Source organism: Desmodus rotundus, chromosome 7 (assembly GCF_022682495.2).
Source record: "Desmodus rotundus isolate HL8 chromosome 7, HLdesRot8A.1, whole genome shotgun sequence".
NCBI lineage: Eukaryota > Metazoa > Chordata > Mammalia > Chiroptera > Phyllostomidae > Desmodus > Desmodus rotundus.
The window spans coordinates 134189301-134207260 of NC_071393.1; the positions used below are offsets into that span (position 1 = coordinate 134189301).

At 60.0% G+C, this 17960-nt stretch overlaps 1 protein-coding gene across 4 annotated transcripts in view; it reads left to right on the forward strand.

The window, feature by feature from the left end:
• EVL (Enah/Vasp-like) overlaps positions 1-16519 on the forward strand; it is a 122405-nt gene extending 105886 nt beyond the window's left edge. For 3 of the 4 annotated variants that reach the window (XM_053927549.2, XM_053927546.1, XM_053927547.1), the window contains exons 4-14: positions 7-70; positions 3636-3703; positions 4404-4633; positions 5400-5521; positions 8095-8155; positions 9260-9323; positions 10731-10797; positions 10895-10957; positions 13943-14009; positions 14311-14368; positions 16059-16519. In XM_053927549.2, coding sequence (XP_053783524.1) covers positions 7-70; positions 3636-3703; positions 4404-4633; positions 5400-5521; positions 8095-8155; positions 9260-9323; positions 10731-10797; positions 10895-10957; positions 13943-14009; positions 14311-14368; positions 16059-16096 — 902 coding nt within the window. In that variant the 3' untranslated portion in view covers positions 16097-16519. The remainder of the gene's footprint in view (positions 1-6; positions 71-3635; positions 3704-4403; positions 4634-5399; positions 5522-8094; positions 8156-9259; positions 9324-10730; positions 10798-10894; positions 10958-13942; positions 14010-14310; positions 14369-16058) is intronic. The other variant, XM_053927550.2, reaches the window with a different exon arrangement.
• The last annotated feature ends 1441 nt before the right edge of the window (positions 16520-17960 follow it).

Genomic DNA, 17960 nt, shown 5'->3' on the forward strand with positions numbered 1-17960 from the left:
CCACAGGCCCCTCCGCCCAGCGTCAGGTGCAGAATGGCCCCTCTCCTGATGAGATGGACATCCAGAGAAGGTAACCGCCCACCTAGCAGGGCCCATCTGGTGGCCGGGGGCACCATTCAGCAAGCAGAGGGCACCCCTGCAGTAACTAGGACCAGGACTCCCAGAGGATCCCGCTGGGACAGGGGAACAGGCCTGACCAGAAAGGAAGGGGGAGCAAGTTCATTGCTGCTTTGTCCGAGTCTGTGGTTTCGCAGAGAGGGCACCCTGCCTTCCAGTCCCGTAGCCCTCACAACAAGCCTGGCAGTGTCCTGAATGCTGGTCACTGTCAGCTAACATGCCCCTCCCACATGTATGAGGAGGCATTTTTCTCGAGGTGGAGGGATTCAGTGACATAGCCAAGGCGCCGCCCAGGACCGTCTGACTGAGGCCCTGGCCTGGGCATCGTCCTGTGCCGTCTCCTCTCACTCTGTCTGTAGGCCTTCCCCCCCTGGAGGTCTTGGACGGGTGCCACAGCCTCTCTGGAGCATCTCAGCCCCCTACCCACTCCCCACCCCCCATAAGGTTAAAGCAGCAGAGGCTGTAAGAACACTGGGTGAGCCAGGCTGCACCGACGTCCTCATGGGGCCAGCCTGTGGGGGAGGCAGCTCCCAGGGAATATGGGCCCTAAGACCACACCCCCCGACCTTCCGAGCTGCTCCTGCAGGGTTAGGACTGGGAGGAAGGGCCGGTGCTATTGTCGTGAAATGACAGAATAGGTCTTGGCAGCCGAGGAGGGAGTGGCGTCCCCAGGTCCTGTTGCGGGGAAAGGCAGGGCCAGGGCTTGAACCTGGACAACCCTCGCCCCACAGGGCTATGCCTCTCCAGGAGGCTTTGCATCCAGCTTGGGGGGCGCTGTGCTGAGGAGGTAGGCCTGGCCCCGCGCCCCTCATTTAGGTTCTGGGAATGGAGTGACTCCAAGGCCTTGTGGCTAGATGCCAGCAGGGCCCCAGGCTGAGCGTGGGAAGCCGCGATGCCCCTCGGGAATTCTATGCTCCAGCCTGTCCCTCGGGCCGAGGAGTGAGTGATCTCTGAGTGCCTCGGGCTGACAGTGTCCTTAGGAGGCTAGGCGGGTCCCTAGGCCTTAGTTTCCCCATTTGAATTGGACAGGTTTTTGTTGTTTTTTTCAGGATAATACTATTATCCATTCTTTTTTTTGTCTGTTTTTAATTTTGTTTTTTAGTTAAAGTTTATATTCAGTATTACTGTATAAAGCAGCCCCCCGGCCACACACAGTTATTACAGCGTTGTGGACTGCATGCCCTGCGCTGCGATCTACGTCTCCGTGGCTGTTCCGTGACCACCAATCTGTGCTTCTCACGCCCTTCACCTTTTCCCCCAGCCCTGCAACACCCCTCCCCTCTGGCAGCCTTCAGTCAGTTCTGTAGATCTGGAGTCTGTCTCCATTTTGCTTGTTCATTTATTTTGTTCGTCGATTCCACATGTAAGTGAAGCCCTGTGGACTCGTCTTCCTCTGTCCAACTTGTTCCACTGAGCACAGGGCCCTCCAGGCCCGTCTGTGCTGCGTGGATGGGCTGTCAGTCCTAGCTCTGCTTATCTCAAACAGTGAGAGCAAAGTGGGAAAATGTGCTCCCTTTGCACTAACGCCCACGTGTGCTGATTCCCAGGCCTGCCTCTAGCCTCAGGAATACAGCAACTTCCAAAGGGCTTTATACCTCTGCCTCCTTTCAGTCCTCACACGGGCCCTCAGGGCTTGTGCTTACTGGTGCTGTCTCTCACAGGAGCCTGCTGAAGCTCAGGGGATGGAGGACTCTCCCAAAGTAGCCATCAGGCAGAGGCAGAGCCAGGACTGCTGCCTGGTCTGGCCCAGCTCGATGTTCCACCAGGTCCTATGAGTGAGCCCTGCCAGGCCCAGAATGCGTGCACAGGGGCATATGGGCTTAAACAGACCCTTCCACTGTTCTCTCAGAACTGGTTAAACACCATGCTGTATTATCTTAACCCACAACCCAAGTCCAAGTTGTGGGAGGCCACTGACCACAGACAGTTCAAGTCCAGCGTTGCCAGCAGTCAACTGTCTGAAGGCTGGCACACCCCTGGAGGTCAGTCTGTGAACTGCAGGAGGCACACCGTGGAGCAGGGGCCCAGCTCTCACTTCATACAGAGGGAGGCCCAGGGAGGGAGAGATGACTGACCCAGGGTCACACAGCGAGCTAGTGGCTCCAAGCACAGGAACCTTCTCGTTTTCACACAAACAGCATCATAAGTTCACATCTGCCTCTTAAATATTTCCAAATATCTTCATCTCGCTGAGGGCTCCTAAATAATGGATCCTGCAGGGGAGGCTGGGGTTTGGGGTAATGCTTCAGCAGTTTGGATGGAGAGGCTAATGCAGTGCTACTGGGAGATTTTCAAAAACCCCTTTGATGCCAGAGGGCCTTTTCCGTTATTTTTTAGGTACCAGGCATAAATCTTAAAAGAACTCCATGACACAGGTGTAATTATGCTTATTTTATGGAGAAGAATCTGAGGCCTAGGAAAGGGAAAGGCTTCCCCGTGATCACAAAGCCAGGAATCCCAGAAAGGGAGCCGGAAAGCTCCCTGCCTCTAGATGGTCTTCGCAGTAAACTGCGGGCCCTGTTGGACCGCCCTCTCAGGTGAAAGCAGCTGGACGAGGTGCACGTACCACGTATTTTCCCTGCCCTCACCAAGCAGCTGCTATGTGCGGGGCCCAGAGCCGGGCAGCAGAGAGGGCCGGCTCGCCGTGCACAGGGCGCGGACTCGTGGCCCATAGCCTCCCACCCTGCGGGGCGCCCTTCGGCCCTCCCAGCCACACAGACACCGTGGCTTGCCTCTGCACGCTCCCCTGCTGGGCCAGGGCGGGTGTCCGAGTGCCCCTACCCCGGCTGTGATAGCAGGCATTAGGGGAGACTCCACAGTGGCGAGACCCACTGCTGCACCGGTCTGCTCAGTTCCTTGAGCCCCTGCTGCTCTGGCATCTCTGTCCAAGATTCTGTAGATGTGTTTGTGGGTCAGTGTCCTCACGCGACTGGCCTTCCAAAGCCCCCTGAAGCCACTCTGCCGCAAGGAGCACGGGGTTGGTTCCCACTGGGGCACACACAGCCTGCACTGCCGCCTACCGGATGGCCCTGCTAGTTGGGGGCCGGCCTGTGGCGAGACCTGTGCTGAAAGGAATGAGGGCGTGCTGCCAAGTGTCCACTCCCCCTGACAGCCCGCAGAGCCTGGAAAGTGTTCCAGGAACTTGGCCAGGTGCGGCAGGAACAGGAAATGTGGGGTAGGGTCAGCTGAGGTCACAGGCCAAAGTAGCCATCAGCCAGAGGCCGAAGCCAGGGGCTCTCCAGCCTAGGGAAAAGCTGGGTCATTCAGCCACATGGTCTCCCGAGCCTTCATGGGGGACTTCCCATTTAGGGGTGTCCCCCATTTGGGGACCTTGAACCAGTCGGGTGCCCCACTTCTGTTAAGTGGAGGCAGCAAGCCCAGGGGTGCTCATTGTGAGCCCTCTGGCTCAGGGCACCAGTGGGCTCACGGGAAGAGCTGGTGAAACCCGACTCTGCAGCGTGTGCTCTGTGGGCACAGCACAGGGAAGTCATACCTGCTCCGCCCTTGATGCTTTTCAGACAAGTGATGGAGCAGCAGCACCAGCAGCAGCGCCAGGAGTCTCTAGAGAGAAGAACCTCAGCCACAGGTGAGCGGCAGCCCCCGCACCTAGGTGGTACCAGGGGCATGCCGGGCCCTCTTTGAAGAGTTGCCAGTCACATAGGTCTCAAAGTGTGACAGTCACGTTCAGTGAGAGTAGGGAAACGAGAGAACAGGGCAGAGGGTAGGGAGTTAGCTCTGCTTGGCCAGCCCCTCCCCACCAGCCTCTGGTGCTGGACCATTGAGGGCAGATGGGGATGGGGGACTGCCTGGCACTCAGCATCGCTCCCTCACATATGCCCTGGTCAGCCCTGCCACCCACAGTTACCTGCCATAGTCCCCAGAGGCCAAGGGTCATTCACAATTGCATCTCAGGGACCCGCGTCTGCCGATGCCTAGGACGGGACAAGGTAGTGAGAAGGACCAGAGGAGAAAAAGACAGTTTGTGCCACCAAAGGTCTGCCTCTGCCACTAGAAACCCATGATGAGAGCAGGACGGAGTCAGCTGAGCTCGGGGCTGTGAGGCGTGTGTGTGGCGCTGTGGGCCCAGCCAGGCCCCCGAATGCTGGGGAGACAGGGACTGGCGCAGGGAGTGACCAGAGCAGGGCCAAGCTCACCCCAAGGGGGTGGAAGAGGCAGCCTGAGTTGTTCCTCGCCCCTCAGAGAAGCAGGCGGCCCCCTGTCTCCCCTCTCTCCCAGGGAAGCGTGGCTGGCGGCCGGGGGCTGACCAAGCCCCTCTTGTGTTTCAGGACCCACCCTCCCACCAGGGCACCCCTCAACTGCAGCCAGCGCCTCCCTCTCTTGTAGTGGGCCTCCGCCCCCGCCCCCACCCCCTGTCCCACCACCACCCACAGGGGCCACGCCCCCTCCCCCACCCCCATTGCCAGCCGGAGGAGCCCAGGGCACCAGCCACGACGAGAGCTCGGTGTCGGGACTGGCCGCTGCCCTGGCTGGGGCCAAGCTGAGAAGGGTCCAACGGGTAAGTGTCCCTGAAAACAGGCGGATGGACTAGAGGACCAGTTCCCAACTGTCTAACTATCAAGGGGACAGAGCCTTCCCTCTCCCCGACCCTGAACAAAGTCCCGCCCTGCCCCAGCCTGGACGCCCCCTCGGCCCACCACTCTGAGTGCAAAACTCGTGGGGCGGCACTGTGGGAACCACAAGGGGCATTCAGTTACGGAATGCGCTGCCCGCCCTCGCAGGGGCCTTCACAGGCGGGGACTGTCCCCTTTACAGATGAGGGGCCTGGAGCCCGGGTGTCACTGACGGATGTGTTCACGGTGGTTTATCAGCACAGTTTGGACTCAGACCCGGCTCCATCGCTCTTGCATGTTTGTCGTGGAACCAGCTCCCTCAAGCTCAGTCTCACTTCCCGAGCCCTTCCTCGTGCGTCTGGGAGGTGGAGCTTGGGCACTGAGGCCAAGTGGCTGTGGCTCTTGCATGTCTGGTAGAGCTTGGCTTCCTTCCCAAGAACTGCCTCCTCCCCACTCTGGGTCACCTCAGGCCTGTCAAGAGTGCTGGCTCTGCACCAATGACCCTGGGGCGTGTCTGCTGTGTGACCCACAGGGCCTGGTCCCTCTCTGGTTGTATCACCGGTGGGGTTGGGAAACACTGATGTCAGTGGCCCTTGAGGCCTCTTCCAGCACTGCAGTCGTGGGAGTCGCATGTCCACACTCACGTCCCGTCATCCCCTCAAGTGACGTCCGCACAGACGGCAAACTAAAACGCTCATCCTTTCCCCTTAGCCGGAAGATGCGTCTGGAGGCTCCAGTCCCAGCGGGACCTCCAAGTCCGACTCGAACCGGGCGAGCAGTGGGGGTGGAGGCGGCGGCCTCATGGAAGAAATGAACAAACTGCTGGCTAAGAGGTGGGTACTCAGCTCCCCCAGACCCGGCCACCTGTCAGAAAGCTCCTGTCCCTCACCCTCAAATGCGAGGCCTTGCCTGTGCCCAGATGCATTGTCACCTGGGCTCAGCAGTGCAGCGACGGTTTCATTTTCCCTCCTCATGGGGTCAGTTGGAGGCATCAGGCCAAAAGGAGTCCCGTGAACTCTAAATCCCACTTTTCCGTGTAACAACTATTGAAGCATCTCTCCGGTACAGCCTTTTCCTGAGCAGAGAGGACTTTGGTGACAGTTTCTGAGATAGATGCAGAAGGAAAGGGAAGTAGACCCTGCCCTCAGGGTCTCAGCAGGGACAAGACGGGGCCCAGAACTCCAGTGGCTTGGAGCATGCCATGTGAGTGCAGGACCAGGGGTCGTTATGGAGGACACAGAAAAGGGACTGTGAAGTGGCCAGAGCCCAGAGGACATCGCTCTTAAGAAGTGGAAGACCAGTCCTATCCATGACATGGTTGGGCCCCAGGGCCTGGTGCCTGTCATCCCCTTCTCTGTCCACACCAGCGGGTGTGGCGGCCATCAGCCTGTAACTATGGCTGTTGGTTGTTCCCCAGGTGAAGTCCGAGTGGGTGGGGACATTACACAGCTCCTCCAGGAAGGGTTTCAAATCTTGATTTTACTTGTAAATGCGGCATGGCAGCAGGGGTGAGCTGACAGGTCACCGACACCATGGCTCACCCGGGCACCAGAGGGCCCAGGAGCAGGCCTGCCCTGTCAGGACGCCCCCTGTGGTCCGAGGGAAGCCAGGGAAGGGCCTTGTTCCAGTGATGACCCCTTCTGCCTGCTGACCCCTCCAGGCTTTTCCCTCTGCCCTCCAAGTTGGCGCACCCTGAGTGTGAGCATGCTGTGTGCCCGGGGTTCTTCTTGTCCTCCCTCACCTTCTTAAATCTTTACACTTGCACAGCTCCATGAGGATGAGGGGGGAGCAGAGGCCCCCAGTATGCAGGTGGCTGGTCTGACACTTCCCTGCAGGGACAGAGCCAGCATTTCCTGCCCACACTCTCCACACACACAGAGGGCGACCCACAGCACAGGGCTTCCCGAGGAGCCTCCAGCTGGGCCTGGCATACAGAGGGAACCGAGAGCGGGGACAGGCAGTGCCTAGAGGTGTGCAGGGTGGCTGTGGCTGCACGTGGTGGGGGAGAGAACCAGGACAGCTTCACAGAAGAGGTTTCCCACGTGCTAGGCTGTGAAGGGCTGAGGCAGGAGAGAAGAGCACCCTGTGCAGAAAGAAGAGCAAGGGCGTGGTGGGCAAGGGTAAGTGCCTGGGGTGGCTGAGACAGCCCCCTCCTACAGGCATCTTAGTCTCTGAGAAGTGTACGAGGCCTCCTAGGAAAGCAGGTGGTGTTCTTCAACAAGAAAGTGTTCGCACTTTCCCCAAGTCCAAAACCAACACAGTAACAATAGCAGCTTGGCCTAGATGGCTTAGACCAAAGGGAGAGGAAGTTCCTGATAACAGGAAGAGGCCGCATTAGCCAGGAGCCAGTGAGCCGCCCAGATGCCGGGCTCGCCCTCCGGAAAACAAACACGCTTTGCACCACTCCCCAGGGATTACTGGGGCTGCTCTTTGAAGAGCACCTTAGTGAGGGATGCTGGGTGGGGCCCACTGCTTCTGTGCAGGTGGTGGCAGAGGCAGGCCTCTCCCTCCGAGCCCTCCTCCCTGCAGTGCTGGCAGAAATCTGGGCGGAGGGCTGTGCAGAGGTAGGCCTGCATTTCCCAAGATGAGAACACTGAAGAAGGAATCCCTGAGTGGATGAGGAGCCTGCTGTGTGGACCCCGTCACCCAACTGGTGACAGCCAGCCAGCAACCCCTCCCCACTCATCAGGCCAGTGTCCTTGTTGATGGGCCGCTCACACCGCCAGTTATGACAGTTTTGAGGGCTGGCGGCTTCACAGAGCTGAAGCACCCCAAAGGCATGGCTTGGAGGATCACAAGGGTCTGTGTGTGTGGACTTAGGAGTTAGCCACAGAAGGTGACCGCTGAGGAAACAAGCCGCAGCGAGTCTCCAAGGACATGGAAAGAGAGCCCACACATGTGGGAAATGGGTGAACTGACCAGAGGGTGTCAGTGGGGGTCCGTGTTGGGGTAATGCAGAAAGCAGACCACCTGGAGCCCTCCCCCCGCTCCAGGTGGTCTGTTCACCCGCGTAGGTCAGCCTGCACTCGGGAAGTTCCCACCACCCTGACTGTGACAGGCCACAGCCCAGAGAGGTGTGCCAAGCCTTGGGCAGCCTGGAGGACAGCTGCCGCCCAGGCAAACCAGCGCCCAGGGACCCGGACACCGCCGACTGACTTCCAGTTCTCAAGTGCTGCAAACAGATACCAATGTCCCCAGGTCCCGTCCTGTCTGGCCTGGACACTCCCTGGCATTGCCACAGACCAGATGGCTGCTCAGACAGACTGAGCAGCTCCTTTGCACAGCGCAGGGCCTCCATCCCCACCACGGCGCTCTCTGCCGGCCAAGCTATATCCACACACAGGAGACATCTGGAGAGGTGTGAAACCTTCAGGGGCTGATTTATGTCTTCTTCCCCATGCATTAGGAGAAAAGCAGCCTCCCAAACAGACAAGCCGGCTGATAAAAAGGAAGATGAGAGCCAAACGGTGAGCAAGTGCCCCTTTGCCCACCCCGCCAGTGTGAATAGACCAGGGAGGCTCTCTGGCCCCAGGCCAGGACTTTGGGGCACTGGGGCGCATTGGGTTTAGACATATGTGAGATAGGTACTTCACCAGGTGATTTATGGGAGGGATAGAGGGCAGGGGACAGGAAGAAAGACAACAGGAGGGGCCATGGAGCGCTCATGTCTGCCCCCACAGCACAGGGCTACTGGCCTCTGCTCGCTCACTGAGAGTCTGGATTTGCTCTGCTTGCAGCTCAAAGACCAAGGCCGAGGAGCGGGATCGGCCCAAGGGCTCTGAGGGAAAAGCCTGGGGCCTGGGAGCAGGGAGGGGCCACGTAGACAGATCCTGGCCTCCTGGGCCAGCTGCTTAGAAGACCAGGGTGATTTTTATTTTCCAGTTACTTCTGTTCTTAAAGACTCCTTGAGTCCACTGACCCTAGCAGGAGCTAGGCAGAGGAACCCAGACTGGCCCTCGTCCTTCCTGGGTGTCCTGGAGCCTAGTTTGGCCACACAGGTTTGAAGCATCCGCTTCCACTTGGGTGCCTCGTTCTCTTTGCCTGTGTGAAGCTTTTCCTAGAAAAACAGCCTCCTGTTAAAATGGCTAAGTTGAAACCTGAACTACAAACTGCATACAGGCGAGATCTGAGTGGCAGAAAGAGACAGAAGAGATATACCCAGATGTGACCCCTGGGCTCTAGCCCTGCCCCTGATTTTCCCAGCTTCCGACCCCCATGCTTGAGCTATGTAGCCCCCTCAGCCGCACCACTGTCCCCTCCCCAGCACTTCTCTGTAAACACTGCTGTGTGCAACACAGGCCCCCCCCGGCCCCCCAACCGGGTGAGGCTCCCGGCACTTAGTTCCCTCGGCCACATGCACACACACACAGGCACACACGTGCTTGTCCTCGGGCCCTAGCACAGGCCACCACCCCACGGGGTTTGCGGTTTTCATTTGTTAATAATATTCATTATTTCACTATTTATAAAAGTAACATATGTTCCTTAAAAAAGCTCTGAGGTGTCGTAGCCGACCTGCCCCACCAGCCTGTATGGCCAGACTGACGCCAGGCCTCTCCTTCCCGTTGCAGGAAGAGCCGAGCACCTCTCCATCTCCGGGGGCCCGAGCAGCCAGCCAGCCACCTAACTCCTCAGGTAAGAGGCTGCCCTGCCCTGCACTGGGCCGGGTCTTAGAGCAGGAGGCGCCCCCCCAGGGAGATAGTCTGACCCCACCGCCTCACTTCACGGGGGAGCAGAGATGGCCAGAAGGGCCGTGCTAGCAGGGTCTGCCCATGGGGCATCAGAGCTGGCCTGTCTGCGAGCACCTGTTGGGTAGCAGCAGGTGGCCCTGGGGCTCAGCTTCCTGCCTGGGGCCAGGGCTCTGAGGAGGGCATCAACCCAAACCCAGCTCAGCAACCCACGGCCTAGGGTCTGGGACACGGGGCCCCGGGCGGGTGTAATTAGCAGAGTGAGGGAGACACTGGGGTTTATCGTTCCGTCACTCAGTAGACGTGTGTTCAGCGTCTGCTTGGAGCAGGAGGGACAGGCAGAGGGGACAGAGGCCACCCACCCCTGCCGAGGGAGGCTGTAGCCACTGTGGCTGTCTCTCTGGGGCCTGGGGCGTGGCTCCTGGTGCTCTGATGGCACGTCTGCCTCCCTCGTGCCACCGTGCTCTGTGTCCCTTTCCCAGATGGGGCCACATGGGCTCTTGGTGAGCAGCGACGTGAGCACCTCACACCCAGTGCGTGGGTTAGGTGTTTTCCCCACTTTAGGAGGTCGAAGCACAGTGTAATCACATGGTTTGCTCAAGGGCACATGCCTACAGCTCGGATGTGGTCCCAGCTCTTGTACCATCAGGCCCGCATGCGTCCAAGGGGGTGGCTTTCAGGAGACTGGCCTTGGACTTGCAGTCAGGCTCAGTGCAGGCGGGTGGCTTCATGCTGCCCTGGGCACCTTTCCTTCCGCCTCTCTGCTCATCCTGCCAAGTCAGTGGATTCAGTTTAGCTAGACACAGCTCTTGAAAAAAAAGGAAATGTAATTTAAACTTAACTTAAAAAAGAAGGAAAGCAAGGGCCCAGGACAGGGAAAGGCCATCTGTAGGGGGGGGGGGGGGGGCGGACCAAGGAATCAGTGGACAGCAGGTGCTCCTGGGGCCCTCAGGCCTGGCCCCCAAAAGCAGATATGGATCTCAGGCTAACCAAGAGTGCCGGGTGAGGGGCTTCCCCGGCCCCACTCGGCCCACGGCTCTAGAGTCATAGTTGAGAAGTTCCTTGACCGCTTGGTTCAGGTTCCAAGGAGAGTGGACTTTCCATGGTGCAGACTCAAAACTAGACCAGAAGTCAAAGTCAACCAGGTCCTCAGTGGGGGAGACATGGGGTGACAACAGCATCATCCACAGCACTGCAAGAGCTGCCTGGGCCAGCGGGGAACAGACCAGGCCAGGCTTCAGCTCTGCCAAAGTAAAGCCTCCTTGCGGGCGCTGGGGGGCCTCCCATCAGGGATGTTGGGTGGGGACCGGAAGTCCTCATCCCTGAGGCTCCTCATCCATGACATGATTGACAGAGGCTGGCCGGAAGCCCTGGGAGCGGAGCAACTCTGTGGAGAAGCCTGTGTCTGCATTACTGTCCAGGTGAGCGGGCCCCGGCAGGCTTGACCGCATGCGCATCCTGTGGGGCCGCAGCGGCCACGGTGCCCATTCACGTGTCTGTTTCGTCCCACTGCCCTAGAACCCCGTCTGTGGCCAAGAGCCCCGAAGCTAAGAGCCCCCTCCAGTCGCAGCCTCACTCTAGGTACCGAACAGCCCCAACTCTGGGGCCTCCTTTGTCCCCTGCCGTGACTAACACCCTGTCGTGTGTCCTGTCATCTAACAGTGGCTCTGGGAACTAGCAGTCTGCTCTTCTTCCAGACCTGGGGCAGGTAGGGCTGGGGGCCACTTCTTCTGCTCCCCGCAGAAAGGGAGAGATAGAGGCCTAGGAGGGGACCACCCAACGAGGCGGCAAGCAGAGCCAAGGACAAGTCCCAGCGCTGGGCTCACTGACTGTGTCCTTGGGCAGGCCTCCCCCCACCCCGTGAAGAGGTCTGTCCACCTCTACCTCACATGGCAGTCGTGTGGACAGCTGTGTGACAACAGAGCTACCTCCCACGGCACAGCCAACCTCGACTGGCTCGGCCCCCACCTCCTCACCACACACAGTGCACAGCACACATGTCCAGGTCCCCAGGGTGCTGACCATGTTTCCCAAACCAAGAGCTGGTGTGGTAATAGGATAGGACATCCGGAACCCAAGTTGCCCAAAGTCAGAGGCAGACAGCCCATGGTTATTGCAGGCCAGGTGTGGCCTGCGTCTGCAGGCCTTCAGAGCCCATACTCCGGCCCAGCCCTGGCAGGAGGGGCGGTGACAGACTCGGTGAGCGGGGAGGGGAGGAAGACATCACAGGGACAGCCAGCCTGTGGTCTGCCAGGTTCTGGGACAGCTGTGGGCTCTTGACGGCACCCTGGAACCTCACCAGGTCGCAGGGGAGACAGCTCCGGGGACAGGAATGTTAGCGAGTGAGCTGGGCACGCCTTTCTTGGAGGTGGCATCTGAGTTGCCCTAAGACTGTGGGGTCAGCCTTCCAGTCTGCAGGTGTGGAGGTGCTGAGGCTCTGATCCTGTCCCCAGCCTGGCAGGTTCACAGGACAGAAAAGGCCACATGCCTGCAGCATGGGGAAGGCGGCGGAAGGGGAGGGTGCAATGCGGAAAGGAGTCGTGTGGTAAGAGCTTGGATTCGGTGCTGTGAGGAGGCCGGTGCTGAGCCCTAAGCAAAGGGACAGCCATCGAGAAGCAGGAGCAGAGGCGGGCATCCTCGCTGTGGTGGGGCCCGGCCGCCAGGGGACCCACTCGGGAGAGACCGCCCCCTTCTCCAGTGTGGTGCGGGCCCGCCAGCAGTAGCACCTTTGAGCTCACAGCCCAGCCGTGTCACCCTCTGGGGACGGTCAGGGGAACAGGGGCACAGAGAGGTGAGGCCATTGGCCCAGGGACCCAGAAAATTGCTGTTACCACAGGAACTTGAACCTACAGGGTGGGTGTGAGGAATCCGGGGTCTGAGGCTGGACCCCGTTCCCTGTTGGGACTAGCGGCGCTCACCAACTTGCTCAGGACCACGGTCAGCCTGCCTCTGGAGGGGTGCGTGGGCGTCTTGTGTACTCATTCATGTTCACTTAGTTCTGGGCGCCGGGCCACTGACACTCCATGTAACGCTCTGCGGGCTTTGTCCCGGCTCCACTGATACACGCTCAACACTTCCTGCTGTGCCGGCTGGAGGTGCACACGGTGATTCAGTGCATCTGCGTACTGGGCCGAGTTAGCCTCTTATATGTGTGCGGTGGGGTCTTTCGGGACCTGCTTTCCTGGCGACTCGTGAGCACGCAGTGCAGTGTTCTGACCAGTCCCCATGCTGTGCGTCCCACCCCCACGACCTGTCCATCCCAGAGCTGGGAGTGTGTGCACCGGACCACCCCCACCCCAGCCCCTGACACCCACCCGGCTGGTCTGTGTTTCGGTAAGTCTGGTTTTCTTAGATTCCACATGAAGTGAAGTCATACGCTATTTGTCTTTCTCTGCCTGGCTTATCTCACTGAGCATTGTGCCCTCTGGGTCTGCCTGAGCTGCCACAAACAGCAGGCCTCCCCCTGTGCCGCAGGTGGGTCCCGCATCTTCTGTACCCAGTCGCCTGTCACTGGGCACTTAGGTGGCTGATGCATCAGGGAGCATGGGGTGGGTGCAGGCATCCCTTCAAGATTGCACCCTCAGTGACTTCATCTCCTCCGGAGCAAACCCAGAAGTGGGGTTGCTGATCTGTTTCTTATCTTCCGAGGAGCCTCCACACTGTTGTCCACGGAGGTACCATGGTTTTCATGCGTATTTTCCCTCACCGTGGAGACCAGCAGTCCTCATCTGTCTAGTGGCCTTGCAGCCGGGCTGGCCCTGCCCAGCCACTGTGTGTCCACCGCCCATCACACCCACGGTCCCTGCAGCAGCTCAGCCATGTCACTGCCCCGCACCCTCAGGCCCACCAGCCTTTCTCTGCACGTGGGAGAGAGTTGGGTCCAAACAGCACGCCTTGGTCTGCTTGAGAGGGCTGGCCAGTGAGACGGCTGTCTGCCAAGATCTTCCAGGGGACGTTACCTTTCAAACCAGCTCGCTTCAGTTCAGGAACTTTGCAAAGAGCAAACCACATCCGGGGACGCTGATTGGAGAAGTCAGGTTCTAGAGAGAACTTAGGCCTTAAGGATGAGTGTTTACTGTACAAAGTTGTTGCAATTTTGTATCCTGTTTAATGCCATTCTTACTAGTTTTCCCCGAAGCCTCCCTTGAGCCAGGAATACAGGTCCCACACCGGGGACAAGCTGAGAGGCATGCTTCTCTCCGGGGAGGCAGCGTGCGACTGTGGCACGGCCCGCCTGTGTTGCCGCTCGGTGTGAGAGCTCTCAAGCCCGGAAACAGCTCCTTTGGTGGACCCAAGTGCTGGCTCTTGGGTTGGGAAATATGGTCACAGTACCCGTAAGATCCTGGAGACGGGGCACTGGGCCCTTCCCACAAAGTGGAGGAGTGGCCAGACATAAAGCAAAAGCCTTTGAGGGGCACAGGAAGAGGGTGGTGCCTGGCCCGGCCTGCAGGGCCCGCCCGGAGCAGAGGCTCTGTGGCACCCAGGCTCCTTCTCACACTCCATCCCCCAGCATGGCGGGGCCTGGCAGGCGCACCCACTTGACCACACCCTGCGTCCTCTCCCCAGGATGAAGCCGGCAGGAAGTGTCAATGATGTGGCCCTGGATGCCTTTGACTTAGACCGGATGAAACAGGTGCGTGTGCCCTTTCCCGACCACCTTGGGTGCATGTACGTGGGTGGGCGGGCAGGCCCAGGGGCCCTCACGCCTGCGCATAAGACAGGGGGCCAGCCATGGAGGGCGGTAGCAGCGCTTGTCCCCAGCCTGTGCCATTGCCGGAACAAAGCATCGCTGCAGGGCTGGCCAGGGCCCCACCCCGGCACACTTCACCCTGGAGGGAGGCCTGGGACGCCCTGCCCCTTCAAACACACCACCCCCCCGCAAGGCCAGCCTTTGTCCCCGACACCTGCCCCTCACGGGGGCTCTGCTCCCACAGGAGATCCTGGAGGAGGTGGTCCGAGAGCTCCACAAGGTGAAGGAGGAGATCATTGACGGTGAGTCCGCACAGCCAGGGTTCCTGCGGCAGGGCAAGGCCTGTCACCCAGGGCCTGGGGGGGCCTTCAGTTTGGTACTTAGGAGTACTCTGGTACTTTGGTTTCATTGTCCTCTAACGGCCCTCGTCACCCTCCCCATGCTCTAGTCAGCAGGCTGAGGCTCAGACAAGTTATGGGACTTGCACACCTGAATCTGCCGTCCCCACATCCGGGCTGGTCCTGAGGCACGCCATGGTAGCCATGGTAGCCATGGTAGCCATGGTAACTGCACGGGGATTGAGAACATTTTCTGAAACCCAGGGCAGCCAAAGCAGCTCCCGTGCTCGCTCCTCTATTTCTACATCTGTGGACTTAGGTTGACTTTTTTGATTTTGCTCCCTCCCCGGGGAGAGTTAGAGGGGCCCAGAAGGCACAGAACTACTTCAGGGGCCTGGCCTGGTTCACAGCCTGCCTGGCCCCAGGCCAGGGTGCAGGCCGGGGACTCTGGTTCGCCGTGAATGCCCCCATCCTGGTCCCCACCAGAGCCTTTGATACCCTGGCTCAGATCTGGGCCAGGGGACAAGTACCAGTCTGCTCAGGCAGTACTGGAGCAGCCCTGGGGTCAGAGGTGATGGGGGGCTGGTGGCAGAGGGCTGCCTGGACTCCGGAGAGAGAGGAGAGGCTAGGGAGGGAGGCTGCCTGGGGCTCCCCCAGACCCAGACCCCTGTCCAGAGCTGGGTGCCCCAGCCACACCCTGGCCTGGCCCCAGCAGAGAACACTCAGTTCCTGTCTGCCCAGTCCCCCCACCCCCCACAGGCCCAAGTGGCACAGATAAGGAGGTAATGAATGAACAGGGTGAGACATAGCTGGAGCTGGAAAGGAGACAAGCCTTTCTGTTAACTCGGCTTTATTGCTTGGTGACCCCCCCAGGCGGGGCTGCCAGCACCCCCCAGGGCCAGGGCTGCTAGGGGCTGGAAGCAGCCTGTGTGCAGAGACAACTGGCAGGGACGGAGGCCGTGGGGTGTGCGGGCCCCACTCTCCTGTCTGCAGGTGGGGCTGCCTCTTGGGTGGCCAAGTGGGCAGTGGGGAAGGAGGGCAATGGGGGGGCCCCGAGAAACTGCCCTTCCTTTCTGGATGACTGCCCAGCCCTCACTGAACTTTTTCTCTCAGCCTTTGGCTCCAGGCCCCAAAGGGTCTGTCCGAGAAAAGGCCTGGAGTTGGGGGGAATCCTAGAAGTGGGGACAGAAGGAAGCTGAGAAGAGCAAGGGAGCTGGGAAGGGCAGAGCTCAGGCCAGGGACTGGGGCAGGCGTCCACCCTGCTCAAGGCCAGGGACTTCCTGCTGCCACTGTCAGCGGTGGGGCTCCCGAGTCCTCTGAGCAGAACCAATATGTCCACCTGTCCAGACCTGTCCAGGGCTCCTGCTGCCTGCCAGCCCCTCCCCAGCTCCAAAGCCTCATGCAGGTCTCCCCGCCGGCCCTGTAACAGGGACTGCCGGCTGGGGAAACACAGTGAGACCCATGAGACCCATGTCTGTGCCCTGTGCACCTCTAGCCTGGGCCTCTGGCCTCTGGGAGCCTGGATGGGGTGCTCGGGAGACGCAGGCCCTGGAAGGACCACACCCAGGTTATGGGGACAGGGCCTGGGAGGAGGAGGGCCGGGCTGGTCCCTGCCACACCTGAGCCCCCCTCTCCCATTCTGTCCTGTCCGCAGCCATCAGGCAGGAGCTGAGCGGAATCAGCACCTCATAGGGCACGTGGCCCCTGTGCCCCGAGACGCGGCCCCTGGCAGATGGCCCTGGCCTCCAGCACACGCAAGCACGCACTGAAGCTCAGATGCACTTCGTGTGAAGTCTTAGCCTGTGATGCAACATTAAAGTGAAGAAACAGTTCAATTCCTGGATTTTTAGATTCTACCCGACACAGAACACCAGGTCTACTCACCTTCTTTTGTATTTTATATTTGTCTATTTAAGTGTACATTTCCTTTGGTTTATAGAGAAGACACCCCCAAATCACACGCTTCATTAGGTGGTTCCTCCTGGGTGATGCTGTCGGCACCTGGGCTGGCGTGGCGAGCCGTGCACGCTCAGCGCCTTCCCAGGGCCCTGTGAGAAGGCCTGTGCACGCCCCGCGGTGTCTGTGTCCCCGTGTAATAAATGCTTACTGTCCACATGCCCGGCTCCCGCGCACTCTCTCACACCGGCTCTGGCTCTGGGACGCCCCGTTGGGGAAGGACACAACAGTGGGAGCCAGAATAGGAGCAAGATGGGGTCCGTGGGGAGGGTAAGGGGTGGCTCAGGCTCCTCCGGCAGGTCCTGGGGGGCCACGGGAGCCACACCCACAGGGGAGTGGGAGGCAGCCCTGGGTTTATGTGCATTCTGCCCAGCAGGGCCACCACCGCACAGAGGGGGCACCTGCCAGCCCTTCCCAGACCATGAAAACTCCTCATTATAGCTGGGGGGGGGGGGTCTGACTCTCGGCACAGCCCTCGGGCTGGCCTCAAAATCTGGTGGCCAGCCCATTGCCACCTTGGACACGGCCGTATGCCCAGCTCCTGGCCCCACAGTCCTCAGGGCACTGGAAGGAGTGGAGAAGGAGGGCCCCAGTCCATGGGTGACGAGGGGCCTGCTGTTTTCTGGCAGGCTCTGGATGTGCTTCACCCCCTAGAGGATCCCCAGCAACCCTAAGGGGCAGAGAGGGCTGTTCTGCCGTCAGGAGGTGGGCACTAATGACACCGTGTGTCCCCGAGCTGTCTGTAGGAGCTCAGTGACTGCAGTTTTGAGTCTGCCCTCCCCAAGTGCTTTGAACGGCCCTCGGTAGGGTGCAGGCAGAAGGCTCCCCATGCAAAGGGAGTGCCTCAAAAACCACCCACCTAAAACTTGGGGCTAGGTCAGGTGCGCTCTGGGATGGACACTTTCCCCACAGCCCCACCCAATCATTTCTCAGGCCCACCTACAACCCAATCAGCGCCTTACATGGGCCCAGAGGCGGTTTTAACTGCTCTCTCCTGCTTCCATCCCCCAAGGGCCAGTGATCCTGCAGCCTCGAGCCTGGGGAAGGTGGGGAACCCAGGGGCTGATGGGAAGGTTGCCTCCCAAGGTCAGCTGTGCCATCAGCCCCTCCGAAGTCAGGACAGAGCCATGTCCCCATTCACAGGGACACCAAGGACACCAGCCCACTTCCCTCTGACCTGTAGTCACCTGTCTGTCCAGCCACCATGTGTCTGGCCTGTGACACCTGTTCTGAGCTAGTGGGGGGCCAGACTCCATGGGGCTCTGGAAAGGCTTTCCCTAGTGGGTGGGCTCCAGGCAGACCTGGGGGGTGGGCAGCAGGAACAGGTGACATGGACTGAGGGGAGGCAGTGCCCAGCAGGGTGGAGAGGAGGGAAGGCTTCAGGGCCACATGGGCTTGCAGGGTACATGGGAACCTACTGCCTACACCCACAAAGGCTAGCCCCCCACAAAGGTGGAGCCCTCAGGAATTGCTGCCTTGCACAAAGTGTGGGGGCAGCAGTGGTCCCCAAGGAGCAGGAGCAGGTGGGGTATGGCTTTGGGACCACCTCGAGGGCCGGCGGGGGGCCTCATTCTGAGACCCAGGTGGAGCCGCCCCCGCT